Raw genomic sequence first — 24,230 nt, 5'->3', positions numbered from 1 at the left:
GGGGAGTTTGTTTCTGTCCTGTTGCAGGTTGGGAAGCTGTGCTTCAGATGCTGGTTCAGCTCTGTAAGTGATGCAGGAGCGTTTGTCTTGCTGTGAGCCATGGGGGAGAGGAGAGGGCAGTGGCCCAGAGGCAGCTTATTCCTTGTTTGACTTTGTCCTGAGTGCATTCCAGGTCTTTTCAGAAGTGGCAGCTGTGTGTGGAAGGGCAGAGCTCTAGAGTGTTGTGTGTGGAGAAGCCCCCTGCAGCCTACTTTTCAAGAGTACTTTTCTATTCTAAATGACTGTTTTATCTACCTCCTGCTCCCTGGGGGCCTGCTCTGGAGTCCAGTAATGGTTCTGGTGGAAGATTATGCAGTAGGACTGGAGGGGAAAGGAGGCTGAGCAGAGCCACAGCTCTGAGGGTTGGTGTTACAAAGCCTGAGGTGAGGGGGAGAGAAACGTGCTGGAGGGAGCCTGAGAGGGGCAGTCAGGCTGAGCCCACACCATGGTGCTGTGCCCTAGGGGAGGGTTTTCATCTGGAATACCTACTGGCTGATGTTCCAGAGGAAGCAAACCCCTCCACCAGGGCAGCAGCTCCAGCTTTCCTTCCTCATGGAGGTTTGGTTATTTGCCTTTGCCCAGCTTCCTGCTGCAAGGATTCCTGCTCCTGGCTCAGGGCTGCTAGTGGCACATTAACACTTTACAACACAAAGGTGTTGGCACCTCACCCTCCACTCCCCTCTGTTTCATGGGGCAGTTACCCCCCACCTCCATCCAGCTTGTCTGGAGAGGCTCATGTGGAGCACCAAGGGGCAGTTTTGAATCATCAAGTAAAGCTAAAACAGTTTCAAAGTCAGGCTGGGTCATCTTTCTAGTAACCAAAGACTTTTCTAAGCTACAGGCAGCTGGTGTCTGGTTGTTGTTCCCATCTCCTCTTCCTTCTTCAGCTACTGATGGAGGAGCTCTGCAGTAACTCCCTCTCCTGCAGTTCAGCAGCTTTGCTCTGCTCTGTCCTGGCAGTTCCAGGTTCTGTTTAGAGCTGTACTTACACCTGTTTGCAACACACTTTGGGCTTGGGGCAGGACCCAGAAGGACTCAGTGCCTCTCCTTTCTCCCCTTCCCTCTGGGATAAGCTGGGGAGGAGGGAAAGGAAGTCCTTCTTTTTCTCCAGCACTCTGAACTTTGACACCGTCCTCAGCTGTTTCTAGGCAGCTCTAAGAGCTGGTGCCCTGCACAAGACCTGGATTCAGTGCTCTGTGAAGCCCTTCAGTCAGATTCCTGTGCCTCAACCCTCCCCCTGTGCTCCTGCCAGGGTCAGCAGGGAAAAGGGAAACCCCAGCCCCTTCCTGTAGGCCACAGGGAGAGTCCTGCAGCAAACTCCACTCCCTTTAGCTCTAGGGAACTGCTTTCTCCTGTGAGAGAGGAGGGACAGGCCATCATCATCCTCAGCAGTGCTGAGCTCCCCCCTTTCCCCACACTGGGAAGGCTCCAGCACCCAGCCTCATGCTGTGGGGCAGGAGCAGGTTGAGCTCCAGGAGGTGACAGTGCTAAGCACCCACCAGGTCACATCTCTGTGATTAACTTCTCTGTAAATAGATTCTTAACTGGCTTCAGGATTCCGTCGTTGGGGTTTTGCAGACTTAAGTTGTTAAAAACCAGGAGCTGATGGTTTGTAAGCTCTCTGCAGTTATGCCTGGAGCTGGTGGTTGAGTTCAGTCACTCCAGGAGAGTTTCAGTTTTGTTGCTGGATTTAAGGGCAGACTGTGCCTTACCACACTCCTGCCCTAACCCTTGGTGTGCTGCTGCTGCTGGGGCAGAAGGTCCTTTGCCTGCTGGGCACTTGGCCTTGGGCTGGGGGGAGACTTGGTTAATGTCATTGCACAAATGCTCTCAGCTCCTGAGCCTTTTTACTGTAAAGGGTTTTGCTCTCCAGCTCTGGGGTGAAGGTGGGGTCCAGGGCAGCTCTGGAGGTGAGCTGGCACTGCCCAAGGTTAAGAGGGAGCACAGAGCTGGCTGTGCAGACACCAGGAAGGACAGGAGAGCAGAGCTGGCTCAAACCTTACTTGGGGAAGAGATTTTGTCCAAAAAGATAGAAAGGAAGAGCTGGATTAAAAGTCTGCAGCTCATTACAGTGTTAGGGCTGCACCATCAAGGCAGGAGCCACCACCAGCTTCAAGCTCCTTACCTGGGTGTTTGCTCCCACCTCTATCAGTGTGGCTGTGGCACCAAAGCAGCTGCTCCTGCATTTGCAGCTGCAGCTTTTGGATCTCACCTGGTGGTCAGAGACTCCAGCCTCCCATCTGACCTTGGAGCAAAGGGTGGGCAGAACCTTTCAAGTGTTTGAGTCGTTCCATTTCATGGAGAAGAGCAGCAATTTCATCTGTTCTGTACAATCATTCCCTCCCACTTCTGCAGAAACAAAGCTTCAGCTGGATTCAGTCTATGGTTGATGTTTGCAATATGTACTTTTTTTTTTTTAATATAACACAATAAATTAGAAGATGTTTCATATTTACACTCGAGTCACTTTATTACTTGTTGGAAGCAAGCCCTCCTCATGGGCCACAGAGCTGGAGGGAACTTGAAAGGATGAAACACCAGGCATCATCCCTTCTGCCCCCAGCTGGTAGTGTCACCTCCTGGCACTGCTCAGGGCAGAGGCACCAGTGGCCTGGCTTCCAGCACTCTGCAGAGCCCAGCATTGAAGGGCAGCCAGCCAGCCAAGGTTGCAGCTTTCAGCTGGAGAAGGGCTGCATGAGTTTGCCTCAACATGAGGCAGCAGAGTAAGCACTAAGAGCACAGGCAGTGGTGGGACAGCTACAGGTTGCAGGCAGGAAGCAGCAGAGAAAATTCCTGTCCTCCCCCCAGCCCCTTGTAGCTGCCCCAAGTGCACCCTGAGGAACCAGCAGTGCCTACCACACTGGAGAGAGCAGAGTCAGCTCTGGGCAGAGAGGTGAAGGTTCCTCAGCAGCAGGAGACAGCTGTCTTCTGACCTGGACTGCTCAAAGCCAGCACCTCCCTCTTTAAGAGGAGGTGCTTGGGGTCATCATTTCTGGTTTGGCTTCCACTGCACAAGGAGAACAAAGCAAAGATCTTGCCCATGGAAGCAGCTCACTGAAATTTCCAGGTGACCTGCTTCATGTGCTGATGACCAAGAAAACCATCACCACCAGCCCTGCTGCTCCATTTAGCCTCCCCTCCACGTGCTGAAGGACTGGCTGCTGGCTTCAAAGGCTCTACCAAGAGAGAAAAGCTATTTTCAGACCAGAGTTACCTTCATCTACCTGCACTTGATGCACTTCTGCTGAGCTGGGACTCAAAGCAGAGCCAGAGAAGCTTCTTTTTTTGCTTCTATTTTAATCCTTCCTGGCCCTGTTGAGCTCTCCCTGAGCGCACAGAGGTGGACATTTCTACCTGTGGAACTGCAGCTTCTGGTTTAAAATGTTTCCCTGTGAGTGTAGAAGGAGCTTCTGTGCTCACTGGAGTGTTGCAGCAACAGAAGAGGATTTATTGAGCTAAAGCTTTAATAGTTTTAAGCTATTTAAAAAAAAAAAAGAGCCTAAAAGATGCAAGCACACTGTCAAATCACAGCAGCCCTATGGCATCAGAGATCCCAGGGGAAATGTGAGTGCTGGTCTCATCCTGCAGGCTCCTTTCTGCTGCTCCTGGCCAGGCCAGTGGAACTGTTTCTCATCAAGAGGCCATCTGGGTTGACACCTGGGGTGAGAAGAGGAAGCAGCCATTAAATGAGGCACCAGTGGTATGTTCTTGAGCTGTCCTGTCTGCAGGAGAAGAGGTTGTGTTGGCCCTGTTTGACTGCTGGCATGTGAAGACAACTCCAGGCTGCAAGGACAGCTGAGCAGTGCCCTGGGGGTGTCACACCTCAGCATGGAGCTGTCACAGCTAACAGGACCCAACACCCTGAGCTTGTCCATGAAGCAGCAAAGACCTTCATCTGTGCTTGTTCCTCCAGCCACAGGTGCCATGGAGCAGCTGGGGGCAGGTTTAGCACCTCCCTGCCTGACCTTGAGGAGCAAGGACAGAGGCAAAGCTTCCCTGTTTACTACAGCTACAGCCAGAGCCAGAATGCTTTCTCCCTTCAGTCAGATCCTGACCCAGGATTGGGGCAGAGAGCTCCTTCCTTCTCCAACAGCCTGCCTGGGTGACACAAAAAGCTTTTGCTCCATTGATTTCAGAAATAACTTGGCTGCGGGAGGCAACAAGAGGTGGCAGATTTCAGCCAAGTCCTCGTTTTGCAGGCGCAGGTTGGATTTGGCCTCGGGCTAAGTGCTCTCAACAACCAACCCAGGAGAGAGCTCTGCCTCCTATCCCCCTGCCAGCTTGAGAGCAAGTGGCAGAGACTCCATGTGTGAGGTGAGTAGCTGCAACTCCCAACACAAGGACCATCTGCTGTGCATCATCTGACAGAGGTAGGTGTTGGCTGGGTCATGTCCTGCACCTCTCTGCCCTGTAAGAGGAACCAAGACCTCCCTGGCTGGAGCTCAGGGGTGCTCTCTGCAGGGGTTGAGGATTAAAGGAGAAAGCACAGGTCATGTGTACAGCACCTCCCTGTGGAGATGATGTTGAGAGAGCTGGGAGAAGAGCAGCCCGAGAGGGAATCTTCTCAATGCTCAACAAGAGCTGAAGTACAGGGAGCAAGAGGATGGGGATGGACTTCTTCAGGGTACCCAGGGACAGGACAAAGGGCAATGAGCACAATCTGGAACCCAGGAGGAGAAATTTCTTTTGCTGTGAGAGTGCTGGAGCAGGCTGCCCAGAGAGGTTGTGGAGTCTCCTTCTCCGGAGAGCTTCCAAACCTACCTGGACATGGTAGTCCTGTGCAAGCTGCTGTGGGTGCCCCTGCTTGAGCAGAGGGCTTGGACTGGGTGATCTCCAGAGCTCCCTTTCAACCTCTACCATACTGGAATTCTATGATCTTCCCAGTGCTTAGATGAGGCCTTACCACTGTTAGTTGTCCATTTTTGGCTTTGAAGACCTGAGGCTCCTGCCCAACAGTGAACACCATTGTCCCTTCCTTCCCAGAGCCGATGCGGAACCGCAGGCTGCGGGCACAGACAGAATTAGTCAGGAGGTGCTTCCCTTGCAGCAGGCTTTGCTCTAAGCCCTCTTAATTCCTGTTCCTGTGCCAAATCTCATTAGATGAGAAGATCAGAGCCCTCCAGCTTAGGTGGATGTCCTCAACAATTGCATTAGAGCACGCAGCCCAGAAGGGTTTGATGAATGGAGTGTGCCTGCCTGGGCCAGGCATTTGAATTTTCCTGGTGCAATTAAGGACTGGAAGATAAGCAGAGCTGACCTGGAGACAGCCACACAGCACACAGAATCTAATTACAGCTCAAACACAAAGGCCAGAGACAAAAGCTGGAGCAGAAGAGTCCAGGTTTCACATGCCACTTCCAATTCATGTAGAGACTGGGGAGACAGGCTGCATCCACCTGCCATGAGCCTGGTGCTGTGACTGAGAAGGTTCCTGTGCTCAATCATCACATTTTGGAGCCTTCTCAGTCTTTTAGGGAGCCTGGTGCTGTGACTGAGAAGGTTCCTGTGCTCAACCATCACATTTTGGAGCCTTCTCAGTCTTTTAGGGAGCCTGGTGCTGTGACTGAGAAGGTTCCTGTGCTCAACCATCACATTTTGGAGCCTTCTCAGTCTTTTAGGGAGCCTGGTGCTGTGACTGAGAAGGTTCCTGTGCTCAACCATCACATTTTGGAGCCTTCTCAGTCTTTTAGGGAGCCTGGTGCTGGTGACTGAGAAGGTTCCTGTGCTCAACCATCACATTTTGGAGCCTTCTCAGTCTTTTAGGGAGCCTGGTGCTGTGACTGAGAAGGTTCCTGTGCTCAACCATCACATTTTGGAGCCTTCTCAGTCTTTTAGGGAGCCTGGTGCTGTGACTAAGAAGGTTCCTTATCACATTTTGGAGCCTTCTCAGTCTTTTAGGGAGCCTGGTGCTGGTGACTGAGAAGGTTCCTGTGCTCAGTCATCACATTTTGGAGCCTTCTCAGTCTCTCATGGGGTGCAGTGTTTATCCTGAAGTGACCCAGGGGCTGAGCCCTAGCAGGCTTTGCTGTGCTGGTGCTAATGAGATCTGCTGTGAAACCACTAAACCCATAACCTCACACTCAGGTCACATCAGCAGAAGCCTGGAGCAAGTGTTTTTGAAGTCTGAGATAAGGCCCAAAGAGCATGGTTGGAGTAAGGACTTGCCCATTTCTCTTGGAACAGGAGGGAAAGGTGGGGGGAGGGAGATCCAGGGGACAGCAACAGGACAAGGGGTAATGGCTTCAAACTGGAAGCTGGACTGAGATTAGGAAGAAGATGTTCCCCTTGAGGGCAGTGAGGCACTGGAACAGGTACCCAGGGAGGTTGTGGACGCTCCAGTCCTGGAAGTGTTCAAGCCCAGGCTGGATGAGGCCTTGAACAACCAGGTCTAAGTGGGAGGTGTTCCTGCCCATGGAAGGGGGCTTGGAAACAGATGACCTTGAAGGTCCCTTCCAACCCAAACAATTCTGTGACACTAAACAAGTTTGGAGTTTAGGCAGATGGGTCACAGGCAGTTCTTGGAGCAGAGCAGCACACCTAGCAAGGTGCCACCATGACCAGCATGGAAACAAGCTTCATTAGCAGAGGAAATTGAATGATTAACACATTTTCTCATCCCAGTGCATCCCGTTTTGTTTCTCCTGCTTATGAAAGGAAGCAACAAAACCAACCATGCTACTGCAACAGACCTCACCAGTTAGGGCCCCATGATGTTAACAGTTTTGACCTGAGTAGTCCAGGTCTGAGTTTTGGAAGCAAGTTCTTCCATGAAATGGCTTGATGGGGCTCTGAGCAACCTGATCTAATTGGGGCATGTCCCTGCTGACTGCAGGAGGGTTGGACTAGATGAGATTTAGAGGTCCCTTCCAAGCCAGTGGATGCTATGAAATACAGCCAGCACACTACCCACCCAACCTCACTTTGGACCATGGTTTGGTGGGCAGGGTGGTGTTGGGTTGATAATTGGATTTGACGACCTTTGAGGTCTTTTCCAATGAGTCTATAATTCCTTCCTTACCTTCCCTGCACAACTTTAACCAGGTTCTGCTTATTGGCCAGCATGCAGAGTTTGGTGACTGTCTCAAAGATGTGCTCACAATGAAGTATTGCATCTCCCTGGGAACAAGAAGTCAGAGGCACAAAATCATCTGGTGATCTCAGAGGGCTGTGGGGTGTTTTGTTTTTTCCAACATAATGATTGTGTGGTGTCACCCCATGCAGCAGCTGTGCTTGCAGAGAAACTCCTTCCTAACACCAGAGCTGTGGCTGGGTGGAAGTGACCAGGGACTACACAGCAGTCACTGCAGTCATGTCTGAGCTTGGATCATCAAACATCCCCTTCCAGGGACTGTCAGGCTGGGAGAGTTGGGGTTACTCAGTCTGGAGAAAGGAAAGCCCTAGGGAGACCCTTAGAGCTTCATTTCAGTATCTGAGGGGGACCTGCAGAAAGGCTGGGGAAGGACTGTTCAAAAGGGCCTGTGGTGACAGGACAAGAGGCAATGGTTTGAAGCTGGAGCAGGGGAGGTTTAGGTTGGACATCAGAAGGAAGTGCTTCACAGTGAGGGTGGTGAAATACTGGGACAGGTTGCCCAGAGAGGTGGTTGAGGCTCCATCCCTGGAGACATTCAGAGATCAGACTGGTGTGGCCCTGGGCAGCCTGATCTAGTTGGAGATGTCCCTGCTGACTGCAGGGACTATATGACCTTTGAGGGTCCCTTCCAACCCAACACATTCCATGATTCTAGTTAGGATTTTGAGCAACTTTGGCTCAAAAAAAAAAAAAAACCCAAAAAAAAAACAAACAGAAAGGGAAGCTGAAGCTTTCATGGTGAGACAGCAGAAATAGAAAGATCTATCTGATAACAAAATTAGCAGCCACTAGTAATTAGCAGACATCAGTAATGGTGTCAGCCCAGTATCTCATAGGAAGATCTTAGCAGTGTCATCTGCAAACCCTTGCTTCTAACCAAAGCTCACATAAGCCATATTATGGTTTCCTACCTTCTGTTTGTTGTCCTCAGGGACATGAATGACTACAATCCCATCACTCAGGTTGCTGGTGGAAATACCTGCAAAAGAATTCCAGCAATTAGAGGAGAGGCACTTCCATGCCATCACTACCATCACCTGCCAGCAGCAGGATGATGCTCCTGCAGAAGTGACTCCAGCCCTGACTTAGAATCATAGAATCAGTCAGGGTTGGAAGGGACCTCAAGGATCAGCCAGTTCCAACCCCCCTGCCATGGCCAGGGACACCTCACACTAGAGCAGGCTTTCTAGAGTCTCATCCAGCCTGGCTGCAAACACCTCCAGGGATGGGGTCCCAACCAACTCCCTGGACAACCCATTCCAGGCTCTCACCACCCTCATAGTGAAGAACTTATGTCCAGTCTGAATCTCCCCACTTCCAGCTTCATTCCATTCCCCCTAGTCCTATCACTCCCTGATATCCTAAAAAGTCCCTCCCCATCTTTCTTGTAGCCCCCTTCAGATACTGGAAGGACACAATAAGATCACCTCAGAGCTTTCTCCTCTCCAGACCAAACAGCCCCAACTCTCAGTCTCTCCTCCTAGGAGAGGTGCTCCAGCCCTCTGATCATCCTCTTGGCCTTGTTGTTTGGAGAAGTCCCAAAGAGGGCCTCTGTCCCTCACTAAGCATGGAGAAAGTCATTACCCTGCTTCAAAGTGCCACAAAGCTGCTGCTATGAAGAATTCATCCAAGTTCATCCAAGCTGCCTCTTGAAGGTGACTTCATCCATCACACACACACCCACCCACCCCAGGCAGGAAGGGAAGTCCCACACTGCCTCCCACCAGTACCTTTCAGAGTGCTGTAGTCTATCTTCTGCTTGATCTTGGCCATCTCCACCACACAAGCTGAGGACTGGGTGAGGACAAGGAGCCTCTCTCGTGCTTTGAACCCATTCCTGTCGTATTTGATCACGGGGGTCACGTACTGAAAACAATCAGGTGGAATCAGCTTTCCTTGCTCCCTCAGGCTCCATGGCTGCAGACCCCCAGCTGCCAGCAGCAGCTCCCAGCCTCTGCTTGGAGTGGCCTGGTTGCTTTAGACTTGGAGATTGAGATGGCAGAGCCATGCTGGGGGAAGGTGGTTCACCCGTGCCCTCTGTGCCATGGGAGGGGCAGAGCACACACCTCCAATTCTGCCCATTTCAGCCCAGACTGGGTTGCTGAAGCTTTTGGGGCTTTTATTCAAAGGAATGGTAAATCAATTGTTGTCCAGGTGCATTCTGAGCCCTGTCTCCAGATTAAACACCCTGCTGTCAGCCTGCTCTGCCACATAGCCATGGCTGCAGGGCAGTATCAGTTGTCACAGATCACCCAGTCTGTGAGCAGCCAGCTCCAGGGCTCCAGTGAAGCTGGGCTGAGGGCTGCAGCTCTCCTTCCCTTACCTTGATCTTCTCACCCTGGATGAGCTGCAGCACTTTGGGGTTTATATCACTCTCTTCTGCAGAGCAAACCAGAAAGGTAAAGTGAGCCTAGGTGGCAGATGGCCACCACTCTCACCAGCAAACCACCAGAGAAAGCCATTCATGGTCTTCATCCCATCAGTCTTTGTCCCCTTGGCATTCCCCCCTCTAATCTGAGGCTGTTCACTTCCAGGTCCTCCCAGCCCCACTGCAGTGGGGGTGACTGAGCTGTTCTTGGGTCTGCTCTTGGTTCAGGCTCTGGCCCTGCTGAGAACCACCCAGAGCATTTTCCCTTCCACACTATGCTCCAGATGAACCTTTCCCAGAGGTTCCAGTAGCAGGTCCTGCATTTCACTCCCACACCAGTACCACTGCACCCAGCCCAGCCTCCCAGACCCCTCACCATGCCACTGCACCACTACAACTTCCCTCTCATGACCTCCATGCATGTAATACCAGCCAAGGTGGACTCCCAAGATTCCCAACTCTGCTTCCCAGCAGCTCCAGTCCAGACTGGATCCCCACAACCAGCATTGCAACAACCCTGCTCAGCCTCCCTGCTCCACCCAGCACAGCAAGAGTGGGTCCTGGTGAATCCCACCAAGGATCTTGCTTGGGTTTTTGGCTCTCAGTCCCAAGAGGGATTCAAGGGACAGTGCCAAAGGACAACCTGGCACTGATTGTCCCATTGAATGTCACTGGCAGGGCAAGGAAATTGAAACGATGAGGCCAAAACAACCTCCATCAGGGGGGAGTTTATCTTAGAAACTGGATCTGTTTGGTCAGACAGACTTCTCCTGAGCAAGGAGCACAAGGCCAAGTCCTGCAGGGGTTTGTGGTGTACTCACTCAGCCTGGTGTCCATGAAGGGCTGGTTTATGCTCTGCTGGTAGCCTTCCTTCTTCCCTCTGAAAACAGCACTTGTTACCACTTTCTGCTCCAGCTGTGGAGAAGGAACAGCCTTGAGTTGTGAGGTTTCTCCAGCAGTAACACCAGCAGTTGTGACATGGGCACTGTGACTGCACAACATCATCCTGTCACTCCTGTAGAGCAGATGACCCAACTCACACTGCTCTTCCTCCAACACAGAACTGCTGGCGTTGGCAAAGACCTCCAAGGTCACCAAGTCCAACCATTAATCCAACACCTACAGGCACCCCCAGCCCACGTCCCTCAGCTCCCACACCTACAGGGCACCCCCAGCCCGCGTCCCTCAGCTCCCACACCTACAGGCACCCCCAGCCCGCGTCCCTCAGCTCCCACACCTACAGGGCACCCCCAGCCCGCGTCCCTCAGCTCCCACACCTACAGGGCACCCCCAACCCGCGTCCCTCAGCTCCCACACCTACAGTCACCCCCAGCCCGCGTCCCTCAGCTCCCACACCTACAGTCACCCCCAACCCGCGTCCCTCAGCTCCCACACCTACAGTCACCCCCAGCCCGCGTCCCTCAGCTCCCACACCTACGGGCACCCCCAGCCCACGTCCCTCAGCTCCCACACCTACGGGCACCCCCAGCCCACGTCCCTCAGCTCCCACACCTACGGGCACCCCCAGCCCACGTCCCTCAGCTCCCACACCTACGGGCACCCCCAACCCACGTCCCTCAGCTCCCACACCTACAGGCACCCCCAGCCCGCGTCCCTCAGCTCCCACACCTACAGACACCCCCAGCCCACGTCCCTCAGCTCCCACACCTACAGTCACCCCCAGCCCACGTCCCTCAGCTCCCACACCTACAGGGCACCCCCAACCCACGTCCCTCAGCTCCCACACCTACAGGGCACCCCCAACCCACGTCCCTCAGCTCCCACACCTACAGGGCACCCCCAACCCACGTCCCTCAGCTCCCACACCTACAGACACCCCCAACCCACGTCCCTCAGCTCCCACACCTACAGTCACCCCCAACCCACGTCCCTCAGCTCCCACACCTACAGTCACCCCCAGCCCACGTCCCTCAGCTCCCACACCTACAGTCACCCCCAGCCCACGTCCCTCAGCTCCCACACCTACAGTCACCCCCAGCCCACGTCCCTCAGCTCCCACACCTACAGGGCACCCCCAGCCCACGTCCCTCAGCTCCCACACCTACAGGGCACCCCCAGCCCACGTCCCTCAGCTCCCACACCTACAGTCACCCCCAACCCACGTCCCTCAGCTCCCACACCTACAGTCACCCCCAACCCACGTCCCTCAGCTCCCACACCTACAGTCACCCCCAACCCACGTCCCTCAGCTCCCACACCTACAGTCACCCCCAGCCCACGTCCCTCAGCTCCCACACCTACAGTCACCCCCAGCCCACGTCCCTCAGCTCCCACACCTACAGTCACCCCCAGCCCACGTCCCTCAGCTCCCACACCTACAGGGCACCCCCAACCCACGTCCCTCAGCTCCCACACCTACAGGCACCCCCAACCCACGTCCCTCAGCTCCCACACCTACAGGCACCCCCAACCCACGTCCCTCAGCTCCCACACCTACAGTCACCCCCAACCCACGTCCCTCAGCTCCCACACCTACAGTCACCCCCAACCCACGTCCCTCAGCTCCCACACCTACAGTCACCCCCAACCCACGTCCCTCAGCTCCCACACCTACAGTCACCCCCAGCCCACGTCCCTCAGCTCCCACACCTACAGTCACCCCCAGCCCACGTCCCTCAGCTCCCACACCTACAGGCACCCCCAACCCACGTCCCTCAGCTCCCACACCTACAGTCACCCCCAACCCACGTCCCTCAGCTCCCACACCTACAGGCACCCCCAACCCACGTCCCTCAGCTCCCACACCTACAGGCACCCCCAACCCACGTCCCTCAGCTCCCACACCTACAGGGCACCCCCAACCCACGTCCCTCAGCTCCCACACCTACAGGCACCCCCAACGCATGTCCCTCAGCATCTTCAGGTTACTCTTGTAGTGCAACTAAAAGAGCATTAGGGACTAAACAGGTCCCACAGATGTGTCCTCCTTCTGGATCTTTTCACCATATCTGAAGTGCAGTTTCAATGCCATAAGACTCAGACCCATGTGCCTGTAGGAGAGCTGCTCTGCACATTGCAAGGGCCACCAATACAAAGACCTGGCCCCAACCTCAGTGAGAGGAGCAGAGGTCTGTCAGAAGGTGCAGTCTGGATCTCAGATGTGCACATGGTGGTTGAACTCCCACGTTTGCATTCCTCCTAGTAGTTACCTGCACTTTCCTCTCAGCAGGCACACCCTGACAGTATTTCCTTACAAGGTTCCTAATGCACATGTTCTGTAGCATCTCAGATACCTACATGAACAACAGGAAAGCAAAAAAAAAAATATATTTTTAATGTAGTGAAGCAATGCCACCAGCTCCTGCTCAGTCCTAACACAAGTCCTAACTACTGACCTGGTGCAACCTGCTCTTAACATCCAGTTACAATCCATCTGAACTCTCCCAGCCCATAGACCCACCTAGAAACAGCTTTGCTGCCTGAGAACCCCAGAATCCCAGCATGGTGGGGATTGGAAGGGAGCTCTGGAGATCATCCAGTCCAACCCCACCCTGCTCAAGCAGGGGCACCCACAGCAGCTTGCCCAGGATCACAATGTCCAGGGGGGTTTGGAAGCTCTCCAGAGAAGGAGACTCCACAACCTCTCTGGGAAGCCTGCTCCAGGGCTCCAGCACCCTCACACCACAAGTCCTTTAGCTCTTGCTGAGCATTGCTCAGATCCCCTCTCAGGCTGCTCTTCTCCAGGCTCACCAGCCCCAGGGCTCTCAGCCTTTCCTCCTCACAGAGATGCTCTAAGCCCTTCATCATCTTTGGAGCCTCCACTGGACTCTCTCCAGTAATTCCCTGTCTCTGTTGAACTGGGGACCTCAAACTGTACACAGATGTGGCCTCAGATGTTGTCCAATTCATGCAGAGAGATCACCCATCCTGCCACAGCCCAAAACAAGATGCCAAGCTGCAGGTCTGTCTGTGCTGCAAGCTTCAAACACCCTGGGATTAATTTTGCCTCTAATGGGGCTCAGGAGCTCACTTTTCTGTCAGTGCATCTCCTTTTCTATTGCTTGAAAAAGCAGCATGGACCTCTCTCCTTTCCCTTGGAAACAAACAACATCATTCCTCCCACCCCAGCTTCCTCCTCAGGATCTTCCAGAGTTCTGCCATCATGCTTGAAGAGAGGATAAAACAGAAGGAGCTCATCGCTCACAGGACAGAAGCCATCTTCACCCCAAGGCTGAACCAACCCTCACCTCTTCCAGGATGGAAGGAGGTTGGAGCCAGCTCTTGTCCAGGACGTTCTTTGGAAGGTGGTCTCTCAGCTTGATCAGGTAGTTGTACTGCACAAGCCTCACAAATTCAATGTTCTCTGGGCAAAGAGGTTTCTTCCGATTGATGAAGCCATTTATGAACCTACAGAACACACCCAGAGCACAACTCACAGGTTGCCTTCAGAAATAAATGGACATTAAAGCCACAGAAGGCACCCAGCAGCTTGGGAGACCATGGGTGTTCACTCAGCTACACTGTCACCTCTTAAAACTCCAGGATATTCCAAACACTGCCATGGTTTTCCAGGTGTGGTTGACCAAGCTGAGCGTTCTGGGGTTGGAAAGCCAAGATCAGCTCTACTGCACAGGAGGTGGGTTTGAGGAAGGGGAGCTGGAGGATCATGGGACCATGTATGAAGAGAATGGACAGGCACAGAAGGGACTGGTTTGGAGATCCCTTGGGTTCAGTATAAGCTAAGCAGAAATTGGTGGATGTCAGAGGTGAAAGCCACTTCTGATCAGCCCCATCTGGCAACTGTCCTCCTAAGCACCGTGGTGGCTCAGAAATGGGGGGGAAGGAGATCATTTTGACTTGCTGTACTGTCAGTACTGTGGACTCATTGTCCAGAAACCATCACCAAGCTGTGCCCCACCACCCACAACCCTCCCCGCCATGACCACCATGCAGGGATAGTTACTTCCTGATTATCTGAACTGCCCATGACCTCTTCTTGGCTGCCTTCCGTGCCAGAACTCCTCTCCAACAAGCTTCCAACTTGATAGCTGCAAGAGGTAATCAGGTCCTTGGGTTAGTGTCAGAGGTCCTGGGCCATACTATCCTTTAAAGTCACATAGAAGGAGTTCTAACTGGTTATTCTGCAGCTCTTCCCATGGGCTGATCTTTGGAACAAGAAGTTTAGGACATTTAATGCTCCATAACTGATCTGGCACCACCTGCACTGTAGAGCTCAACAGCGTGGCTGTGGACAGCAAGGAGGTCATCTCAGAAAACTGTCCTGTGAGCCTGCACCATGATTTGGCAGCCTGCCCAGAATCATAAGAGGCTCTGTTGCTCCAGGAGTTGATGAGCATTGAATAGAACCAGGGAACTGTTGAGGTTGCAAGAGCCCTTTGAGATCATCATGTCCAGCCACTCACCCGGGGCTCACCATCACTGCTGCTAAGCCACTGGCACTAAAAGCAATTTCTCTGTGCCCCAGGACCCTCCCAAAGGCACACCACAGGGTGCTGCTGCCACCACACAGAGCTGCTCCATCAGCTGATGCCTGGGTGGCACCAAGAGCAGCACATGGTGTGAGAAGTTCAGCAGAGCAGAGCTGAGGATGCTCCTCACAGCTGCCACCTGCATCTGACCACATCACCCACAGCCCTGGGGGGGAAGCTGCAAGGGCTGTCTGCAGCCACATGGATTTGTGACCTCCCTCCCAAAGCTACTGAGAAGGGGCCTCCCCCCCAGGCTACAACTGCTGCTGGAAAGCATGGCCCTAGGAAAAGGATCCTCAGTTCCAGAGCCCATACCTGCATCTCTCTTCTTCTTGAATTCCCTTTTCCCAAGGCGTCCTTTGTATTTGGCCTGGAGTCTTGAAACTGGGGGGGAAAAAGCAGAGACATTGCTGGGATCTACAGCATCCACAGCATTCCTAGAGCCACAGACTGGTTTGGGCTGAAAAGGACCTTAAAGATCATCTAGTCCCAGCCCCTGCCATGGGCAGGGACACCTCCCACTGGACCAGGTGGCTCAAAGCCCCATCCAGCTTGACTTTAAACATTTCCAGGCTTGAAGTCCCCACAACTTCTCTGGGAAACCTGTTCCAGTGCCTCACAAGTCTCATGGAGAATTTCTTCCTAATGCCCAATCTAAATTCAGCTTCTTCCAGTCTGAAGCCATCCCATCCCATGTCCTGTCACTCCATGCCTTTGGATCAGGTCCCTCTCCAGCTCTGCTGTAGCCCCACAGGGATCAGACATCATGTTCCAAGCCACAGGAGGGTCTGCACATGGAGGAGCAAAGGTGCCAAAACCCCAACAGGACCAGAAGTAGGCTGTGTAGCTAAACATGCCCATAAATGTGCACCATTAATGCTTTTCAAGCAGGTCCCAACAGGTATCACTAGGATGAGATGGGTGGTATCCCACTCCCAAAGGAGAGGTCCTTACTGCATCCAGACATGGACCAACAGTTACTAGCAGGACCAAGGAGCTCTAAAAGCAGATGGGTATCTAGGAACCAGGCAACAGAGAATCATAGAATTGTTAGGGTTGGAAGGGACCTCAAGGATCATCCAGTTCCAACCCCCCTGCCATGGGCAGGGACACCTCACACTACATCAGGTTGCTCAGAGCCACATCCAGCCTGGCCTTAAGAACCTCCAGGGATGAGGCTTCCATTACCTCCCTGGACAGCCTGTGCCACTGTCTCACCACCCTCATGGTGATGAAGTTCTTCCTAATATGAGAGTGATTTATTCCCACCCTGGCATGAAGCTTTCCCTGGACCCTCCAGAGCTGTACAGATCAAAGGTCTCAGCTCTCACCATGGTACATCTGCTGCATGAACCTGGAGCCCAGAGTTTCACCCAGGCTCTGCTTCTTAGTCTCTATATAGATAAAGGGAAGTGGAACCATACCCAGCAGGTACTTCCTGAGTTCAAATGCATCTTCAGTAGCAAACAGAGTCTTTGGGAACCGGATGAATATTTTGGTTCTGAAAGAGAGACCACAAGTAACTTATTCCCATCATTGCAGGTGCCCTAGCCAGGCAGAGAGCTCTCCAACTAGCTGTAAGGGACAACAAGTTACATCTCCTTCCATAACTACTCCTCATGCATCTATGTGGCATGTCCTGAATGGGTGCAAAGGGTGAAGGGGGAGGGAAGGAAGCACACCACAATACTGCACAAGCTCAGTTGTCCTGAAATGTGTAATGTGGAGACCTCTGCCTTCACACAACTCATAATTCCCCAAACTGGGATCTCTACAACTTTCCCAGCAGCTCAGGATGAGCAGCTGAAACCCAGTGAAACAGGTTTCCTTGATTTAGCCCCCAGCCTAGGCATTAGTGCATGGATTTTGATAGCCACAGGTTGAAGGTGACATCAGAAGGTCCTGCTTTGCCCCATGCCTTGGCAGAGAGGACAAAATTGTGGTTCAGAAGTGGCTGCAAAAGGCAGTTAAGAGAAGAACTCAAGCCTAAGACAGGCAAATTGCCTCTGGCTGCCCAAGCAAGAAGGGAGACCTGGAGCTGAAGCAAGGTGGCCCATCTCCCCTAACCCAGAGATGGAAGAAACTGTGCTGGATTCAAAGCTTCCAAGGAAGCAGAAGGTAAAAAATAAAAAGGAAATCCATAAATCTGGGGTTTGTATCTGGCTACTTGCTGCTGTGCAGCATATACCTTTGGGGTGAGGTTGCTTTGGTCACTAATCAGAAGCTGTCAGGTTTGCAGACCCAGACAGGTCCATCTAGTTCACATGGTCAAGCAAGAATCAAGCTGAAGAGATCTGCTCACACTGCTAGATCTTGGTGGCTTGCAGTCACAGCCAGGACAGAGGATTCAACAAGGTAAGCCCCATGCAGCTCAGCAGCAGAAAAAACAAACTTACCTTCCTAATTTGTATTCTTCAGGCTTATAACCAAGATGCTTGATGAGCTTCTCTACACCCTCAGCTGCTGGCCCATTCCAATTTGGCCAGGTAGCTGGGCAGAGGGATTTATACCTGAAAGATAAACAAGACATCAGCACAAATGACTTGCTGTTTGAGGAACCCCTTCCTGAAACTCTCCCCTCCAGATCCTTACTGCTTTATTGAAGGCAGATGCCAAAGAACATCAAAATGGATAGAGACAAGACACATACAAAGGTTATCTTTGATGTAGAAGCTTCTCTGCTGACACCAACACATCTCCCATCACTGGGACTTGACATATCTGCATGAGGGTAGGGAGGCTCTACAGAGGGACTTGGATAGATTGGATCTATGGCCATCATTAATGGAAGGGCCTTCAACAAGGCCACATGCCAGGCCCTGCACTTGGGTGACAACAACCCCAAGCAGTGCTACAGGGTTGGGGCAGTATGGCTGGAAAGCTGTCTGGCAGAAAGAGACCTGGGGGTGCTAATGGACAAGCAGCTGAATATGAGCCAGCAGTGTGCCCAGGTGACCAAGAAAGCCAAAGGCATCCTGGCTGGGATCAGGAATGCTGTGTCCAGCAGGAGTGGGGAGGTGATTGTCCCCTTGTACCCAGCTCTGGGGAGGCCACACCTTGAATACTGTGTGCAGTTTTGGGCACCTCAACACCAGAGAGATGTGGAGGTGCTGAAACCAGTGCTGAGGAGGGCAAGGAAGCTGGGGAAGGGTCTGGAGAAGAAATCTTATGAAGAGCAACTGAGGGAGCTGGGGATGGTTAGTGTGAAAAAGAGGAGGCTGAGTGGAGACCTCCTTGCTGTCTACAACTACCTGAAACGACATTGTGGAGAGGCTGGTGCTGGTCTCTTCTCCCAGGTGATTAGTGACAGAACAAGAGGGAATGGCCTCAAGCTGTGACTGAGTAGGTTTAGACTGGACATTAGGAAACCTTTATTCATGGCAAGAGTGGTCAGGCATTGGAATGTGCTGCCCAGGGAGGTGGTGGAGTCCCCAAGCCTGGATGTGTTTGAAGGTGGTTTGGATGTGGTGCTTGGGGAGTTGGACTTGGTGACCCTAAGGGTCTCTTCCAACCTGAATGTTTCTGTGATTCAAGCACACCTTGCCCTGCAGCCCTCATGGGAGGGCAGGTCTCCCTGTCTAGAGGGCAGAACACCTCTGCTTACCTTTGCAGGAAGATTTCATACTTGCGCCGGTAGGCGAAGCCAGCTCGTCTCACCCTCAGGTGCTCCATCAGGCCCAGGTACTTCACCTGGTGTCGGATCAGAAAGTCATCAAACCTCCCTGGAGTGAGAGAGAACACACACAGTCACTGGCAGACACTGGAAGCTCACTCCCTGCTTCATGGATCAAGATGGATGAGGAAGGGAGGATCAACTCTACAGTTAGCAAGAGCATGAGAGGAGATGGCCGCAAGTTGCACCAGGGGAGGTTTAGGTTGGACATCAGAAGAAACTTCTCCACTGAAAGGGTTCTCAACCACTGGAACAGGCTGCCCAGGGAGGTGGTTGAATCCCCATCCCTGAAGGTGTTTAACAGACAGATGTGGTGCTGAGGGCCATGGTTTAGCACCAGACTTAGCAGAGCTAGAGAACAGACTCATAAAGCACACTGGGGTGGAAAGGACTTCTAAAGGTCACCTAAGTCCAATCCCCTGCAGTAAGCAGGGACATCCCCAACTAGATCAGGTTGCTCAGGACTTATACCTGAAAGATCAGCAAGACATCAACACAAATGATCATGGGTGGATTCCACTGATCTTAAAGGTCTTTTCCAACCCAAATGATTCTGTGATTCCATGATTCTGGAAGCTGAAGTCTTCCTCAGTTCATCCCTTCAGCCCAATGTCTTACCAGGCTCCTTGAGCTCATTTGGCTTAATACATCGGACATAAGAAGGCTCCTTGGACATCAGGATTTCTATGAGGCTTGTCAGACTGTTCTTGAACTGAGTTGCAACCTAAAAGGACATAGAAAGAAGTTTCAGCATTGGAACTCAGGTGCTGCAGTAATTGCAAGCAACTCAATCCTTGCAACCACCTTAAAGTTGCAAGAGAAGGGCTGACGTGCAGTGGTAGCACCAAAACTCTGAAGAACAACTCAATCCTGAGCTACTGACAGTACTCAGCAGGAAGAGCTGAACCCCTGCCATGGAGCTGAACATGCAAGGCAGCTCTTTAGAAACTAAACACCCTTGGATGGTGGCCACAGGGCTCATTTTAAGAAGATGCATCAATAACAGCATTAAGGGATGTCACTCTGGTGGCTGCTGTCTCAGCAACATCACTGTTCAGCTAGCAGGAAGCTAGCAGAGGTGCAACACCAGCCAAAAATAACAATCCACTGAATTCAGGACAAGGGATGGGGTCAGTGGTTCAATCAAGACTTAGGAAGTTGAGTTTTATTGACAAGATCCCAGAATAGTAGGGACTGGACATCATCATCCCAAGCCCCATCATCCAGCTTGAGCTCTTTGAGCACAGTGTCAAAGCTGAGATGAAACTCACAGTCTCTGGTCTCCTCCTGTTGTCCAGCTCTGACAGTAAAAAGCACTCTCTGATGATGCCATTTTTAGAGTTGCACAGCACCTGAAACCGGAGCAGGGAAACACTGCCTTAGAGGGGTGCAATTCCGACTGGGATGCTTCCAAGCTTGAGCAGCACAGCTGTGGGGACACCATGCAGGTGCCCAAAGAGCATTGCCAAGGAGAAACAGAAGTTGTTTGCTACAGAGACAAAACTCAATCCTCTGCAAAGCATCTCTGCTTCAAGCAAGGTAACTTAGGAACCTTTTTTCACATGATCCAGGCATGGTAGGGCTTGGAAGGAACCTCTGGAGATCATCCAGTCCAACCTCTCTGCACAGCAGCTTGCCCAGGATCACAATGGCCAGGTAAGTTTGGAATCTCTTCAGAGAAGGAAACTCCACAACCTCTCTGGGCAGCCTGCTCCAGGGCTCCAGCACCCTCACAGTAAAGAGGTTTCTCCTCACATTTAGGAGGAAATGTTTTTGTTCTTACCTCTTTCAGGTTTCTGTACAGGAGATCATTATTTTTCTCCAGAAACCCTGAAGAAAAACAAACAAGGAAAAGGAGAGGGTTCAATTCTTTTTGAAGGCTACACACTTCATAACACAAAATTTATATCCTTGAGATCCACACTGCATTCATGTTCACTTTGAACTAGTGGTAGTTGCAGAGGGCAGGTATCAGGGAATCATTAACTTTGGAAAATATCTAAGATCAAGTCCAACCTTCTACCCAGCACCGTTAAACCCTGTCCCCAAGAGCCATGTCCACACATTTTTTTAACACCTCCAGGGATGGTGACTCCACCACCTCCCCTGGGCAGCCTGTTCCAATTCCTGACCACTCTTTCAGCGAAGAAACTTTTCCTCCTATCCAACCTAAACCTCCTCTGGTGCCTTTATGTTTAAGACTTTGAAGTAATGGTGCTTGCAGAGGGCAGGTATTTTGTGATTCATCTTCAGGTCAGGCTCAGTTTTGGGACATGGTTTGATGGCCAGGGTGGTGTTGGGTTGATGGTTGGACTGGATGATCTTAGAAGGCTTTTCCAACCCACAAACAAATTGAATCATAGAATCAAGAAGGTTGGAAGAGACCTCAAAGATCGAGTCCAACCTGTTACCCTGCACCTCATGATTATCTAAACCATGGCACCTAGTGCCACGTCCAATCCCCTCTTGAACACCTCCAGGGATGGTGACTCCACCACCTCCCTGGGCAGCACATTCCAATGGCCAACCACTCTCTCTGTGAAGAACTTTCTCCTCACCTCCAGCCTAAACCTCCCCTGTGCAGCTTCAGACTGTGTCCTCTTGTTCTGGTGCTGGTTGCCTGGGAGAAGAGACCAACCCCCTCCTGGCTACAACCTCCCTTCAGGTAGTTGTAGACAGCAATGAGGTCTCCCCTGAGCCTCCTCTTCTCCAGGCTAAACAGTCCCAGCTCCCTCAGCCTCTCCTCATAGGGCTTGTGCTCAAGGCCTCTCCCCAGCCTCGCTGCCCTTCTCTGGACATGCTCCAGCAATTCAACATCTTTCCTAAACTGAGGGGCCCAGAACTGGACACCATTCTATTATCTACCACACTGGTTTAGAAGCTCAGGTCAGCTGTAGGCTGGTGGTTAGGTCACACTCACCCACAGCACTGTAAGTGACTTCCCCTGCGTAGTGAAGGAGGCGGAAATCCACCCAGTCAATCGATTTCCTGGTTTTCTGGTCTGCAAGCTTGCGACTGCAGAGACATCAAACAACAACATCAGGAGTAGAAAAAGCAGCAGATAGGTTTCCCCAGCTGGTAGAAAGTCACCTACACAAAACACAGCTGTAGGAGAGCTGGGAGTCTAAGTTCTATCAGCGTGGTTCCCACTACGCAGTTATGGCCCATAGGCAGTTTGTCCATTCTGAGGAGCTAGCAGCAAAATTTAGTGCTGGAAGACAGGAGCTAGCTACCAGAAACTCCTCAAGGTATCTGAGAGCCCCCATTGCCACCTGGCAATGATCACCCTTTCCACAAGCATCAATATTTCTCTCTTGATATTGATAAATATTGATTTCAACATGATCTTGTTGCCCACACAAGATCAGAGAATACATTGAATTGGAAGGGACCTTTAAAGGTCATCTGGCCAACCCCCCTTGAAGTAAGCAGGGACATAAAATTGTTTCAGTTGGAAAAGACCTTCAAGATCATCAAATCCAACCATGATCTAATTCTACCAAGTTGTGGTGCTGAGGGACATGGTTTAGCCTCTGTGAAAGCCCTCCAGGGATGGAGATTGAACCCATCTCCCTCAGGAGCCTCTTCCAGGGTTTGAGAACCTTTTCAAGGGAAGAAGTTTCTTCTAATGCCAAACTAGATCACAACCTTCCTCAATTTCAAAGTGAAAACAGGGTGGGGAGAAGGACTGCTTGAGATATTTTGTCCTAGAAGAATTCAGCTCAAAAAAAAAAAAATCTCCAGAATAGCAGGAAAAATTTAGAAATCAAGGACTCCTGAGGGGAAAAAAAAAATAAAAATAGAAGTGGGGAAAAAAAAAAAAGAGCAACCTAACAGTTGAAGTTTCAGCTTTGTCAGCAGGCACTACCAGCAGAGTTGTGTCACAACAGCACATTAGCACATCAAAATTTCCTTCCAAGAGCCTTGCCAAGAGCAGGTCCTATTTAAGTAGCTCCAGCACTTCTATTTCAAGCTTGTCATCAGGCAGAGCAGGATTAAGGCACATTTGTGGTGACAAGGAAGCTGGCAACAAATTTTCCACTTGGCTGTGATGAACTTCAGAGCTGTAGAGACAGTGACAACTCAGCAGTGTGACTCTGAATTGATGACTTGTCAAAGCCTTCCAAGCAGGCTTCTGCTGGGAGCTGCCAGCACAGCCCAGCACCAACCTGTTCATCTGCCACCAAAACTGCATCTGAAAATGCTGCAAATTGGGTATTAACCAAAGTGCTGCTCCTCTGGGAGATCTGAGCAGGAGCATGATTCTTCCATCTTTCTACCTGAAGTCCGTGCAGATTGAGATGGACTTTGGGTAAATCATAGAACTGTTTGGGTTGGAAAAGACCTTCAGCATCAAGTCTAACCATCAGCCTAACACCACCAGGGCCACTAAATCATGTCCCCAAGTGCCATATCCACATATTGCTTCAACACCTCATGGGAATGGGGACTCCACCACTTCCCTGTGCAGCCTATTCCAATGCCTGAATCATTTCTGTATCCCTCACAGCTTGGGGCTTAGGCTGCTCTGCACAACATCTTCAACATTCCCTAGAGTCAGGGATGAAAAAAAGCTACCTATGACCAAAAATCATAGAACCACAGAACTGCTGAAGATGGAAGAGACCTTTGAGATCATCAAGTCAAACTGCACCTAGAGCTCATGATCCCACCACTAAGACATCTAACCTCCATGGGCCAAAACCATCTAATCTTTACAGAGCAACCCCTAATTTTAGTGTGGAATGAAATAACAGAATTGTAGAACATTAGAAGCTGGAAGGGACCTCCAGAGATCAAGTTCTCTGCCAAAGCAGGATCACTTAGAGTAGTCCACATATGAATGCATCCAGGTTGGATTTAAAAGTCTCCAGAGAAGGAGACTCCAGAACCTCCCTGGGCAGCCTGCTCCAGGGCTCCATCACCCTCACTATAAAGAAGTTTTCTTCTCATGCTGAGATAAAATCTTCTATATTCAAGTTTGTACCCATTGCTCCTTGTCTTATTAGTGTGCACCACCAAAAAGAGAGTGGCCTCCTCCACTTGACATCCACCCCTCAGATATTTATAGACATTGATCAGATCCTCTCTCAGTCTTCTCCAGACTAAACAGCCCCAGGGCTCTCAGTCTCCACAGGGGAGATGCTCAAGCCCCTAATCATCCTTGTGGCTCTCCATTGGACTCTCCAGCAGATCCCTGTCTCTCTTGAACTGGGGAGCCCAAAATTGGACACAGTAATCCAAACTCAAAGATCAGCATCACACCAGTAGAGACAGGAATCCTCACCACCACCACCTCCTCAGTCCCTCAGGTCATACCCTACCAGCACAGCACATTCCAACTTCAGACAGTGGAGGAGCTGCTTGATTTTCTTTGGTACAAAGCAACAATTGGTCCCTCCCCCAAAACTCTGCTGTGGGTAAGAGATGGGAAGGGTCCCTCTGGGCTAGGATCGAGAGAGTCAATGCATACGTCACGAAGTGGGCATGATCTCCTACTTTCTCTTCCAGCTTTTCCAAGAAGCTCAAATCAGTGGCTTCACCAGGTCGTAAGCACTCTTCATCCTGCAACAACAGACACCAGATCAATCTCTGCTCTGGACAGACACC

General features: G+C 51.6%; 1 protein-coding gene across 1 annotated transcript in view; it reads right to left on the bottom strand.

Annotated features, from left to right (window-relative positions):
• Positions 1-4,885: 4,885 nt before the first annotated feature.
• MYO1H (myosin IH) overlaps positions 4,886-24,230 on the bottom strand; it is a 32,979-nt gene continuing 13,634 nt past the window's right edge. The window contains exons 14-31 of the mRNA XM_054392925.1: positions 24,094-24,185; positions 21,541-21,635; positions 20,404-20,450; positions 19,892-19,972; positions 19,239-19,344; positions 18,552-18,669; positions 17,344-17,457; positions 16,372-16,448; positions 15,263-15,331; positions 14,422-14,506; positions 13,706-13,865; positions 12,668-12,751; positions 10,319-10,412; positions 9,453-9,508; positions 8,860-8,995; positions 8,041-8,108; positions 7,058-7,155; positions 4,886-5,042 (exon numbers count right to left, since the gene is read on the bottom strand). Coding sequence (XP_054248900.1) covers positions 4,886-5,042; positions 7,058-7,155; positions 8,041-8,108; positions 8,860-8,995; positions 9,453-9,508; positions 10,319-10,412; positions 12,668-12,751; positions 13,706-13,865; positions 14,422-14,506; positions 15,263-15,331; positions 16,372-16,448; positions 17,344-17,457; positions 18,552-18,669; positions 19,239-19,344; positions 19,892-19,972; positions 20,404-20,450; positions 21,541-21,635; positions 24,094-24,185 — 1,737 coding nt within the window. The remainder of the gene's footprint in view (positions 5,043-7,057; positions 7,156-8,040; positions 8,109-8,859; positions 8,996-9,452; positions 9,509-10,318; positions 10,413-12,667; positions 12,752-13,705; positions 13,866-14,421; positions 14,507-15,262; positions 15,332-16,371; positions 16,449-17,343; positions 17,458-18,551; positions 18,670-19,238; positions 19,345-19,891; positions 19,973-20,403; positions 20,451-21,540; positions 21,636-24,093; positions 24,186-24,230) is intronic.

This window comes from Indicator indicator, chromosome 26, assembly GCF_027791375.1.
Source record: "Indicator indicator isolate 239-I01 chromosome 26, UM_Iind_1.1, whole genome shotgun sequence".
NCBI lineage: Eukaryota > Metazoa > Chordata > Aves > Piciformes > Indicatoridae > Indicator > Indicator indicator.
The sequence above is the reverse complement of the archived record's forward strand: the minus strand, read 5'-3'. Positions and strand labels throughout refer to the sequence as shown.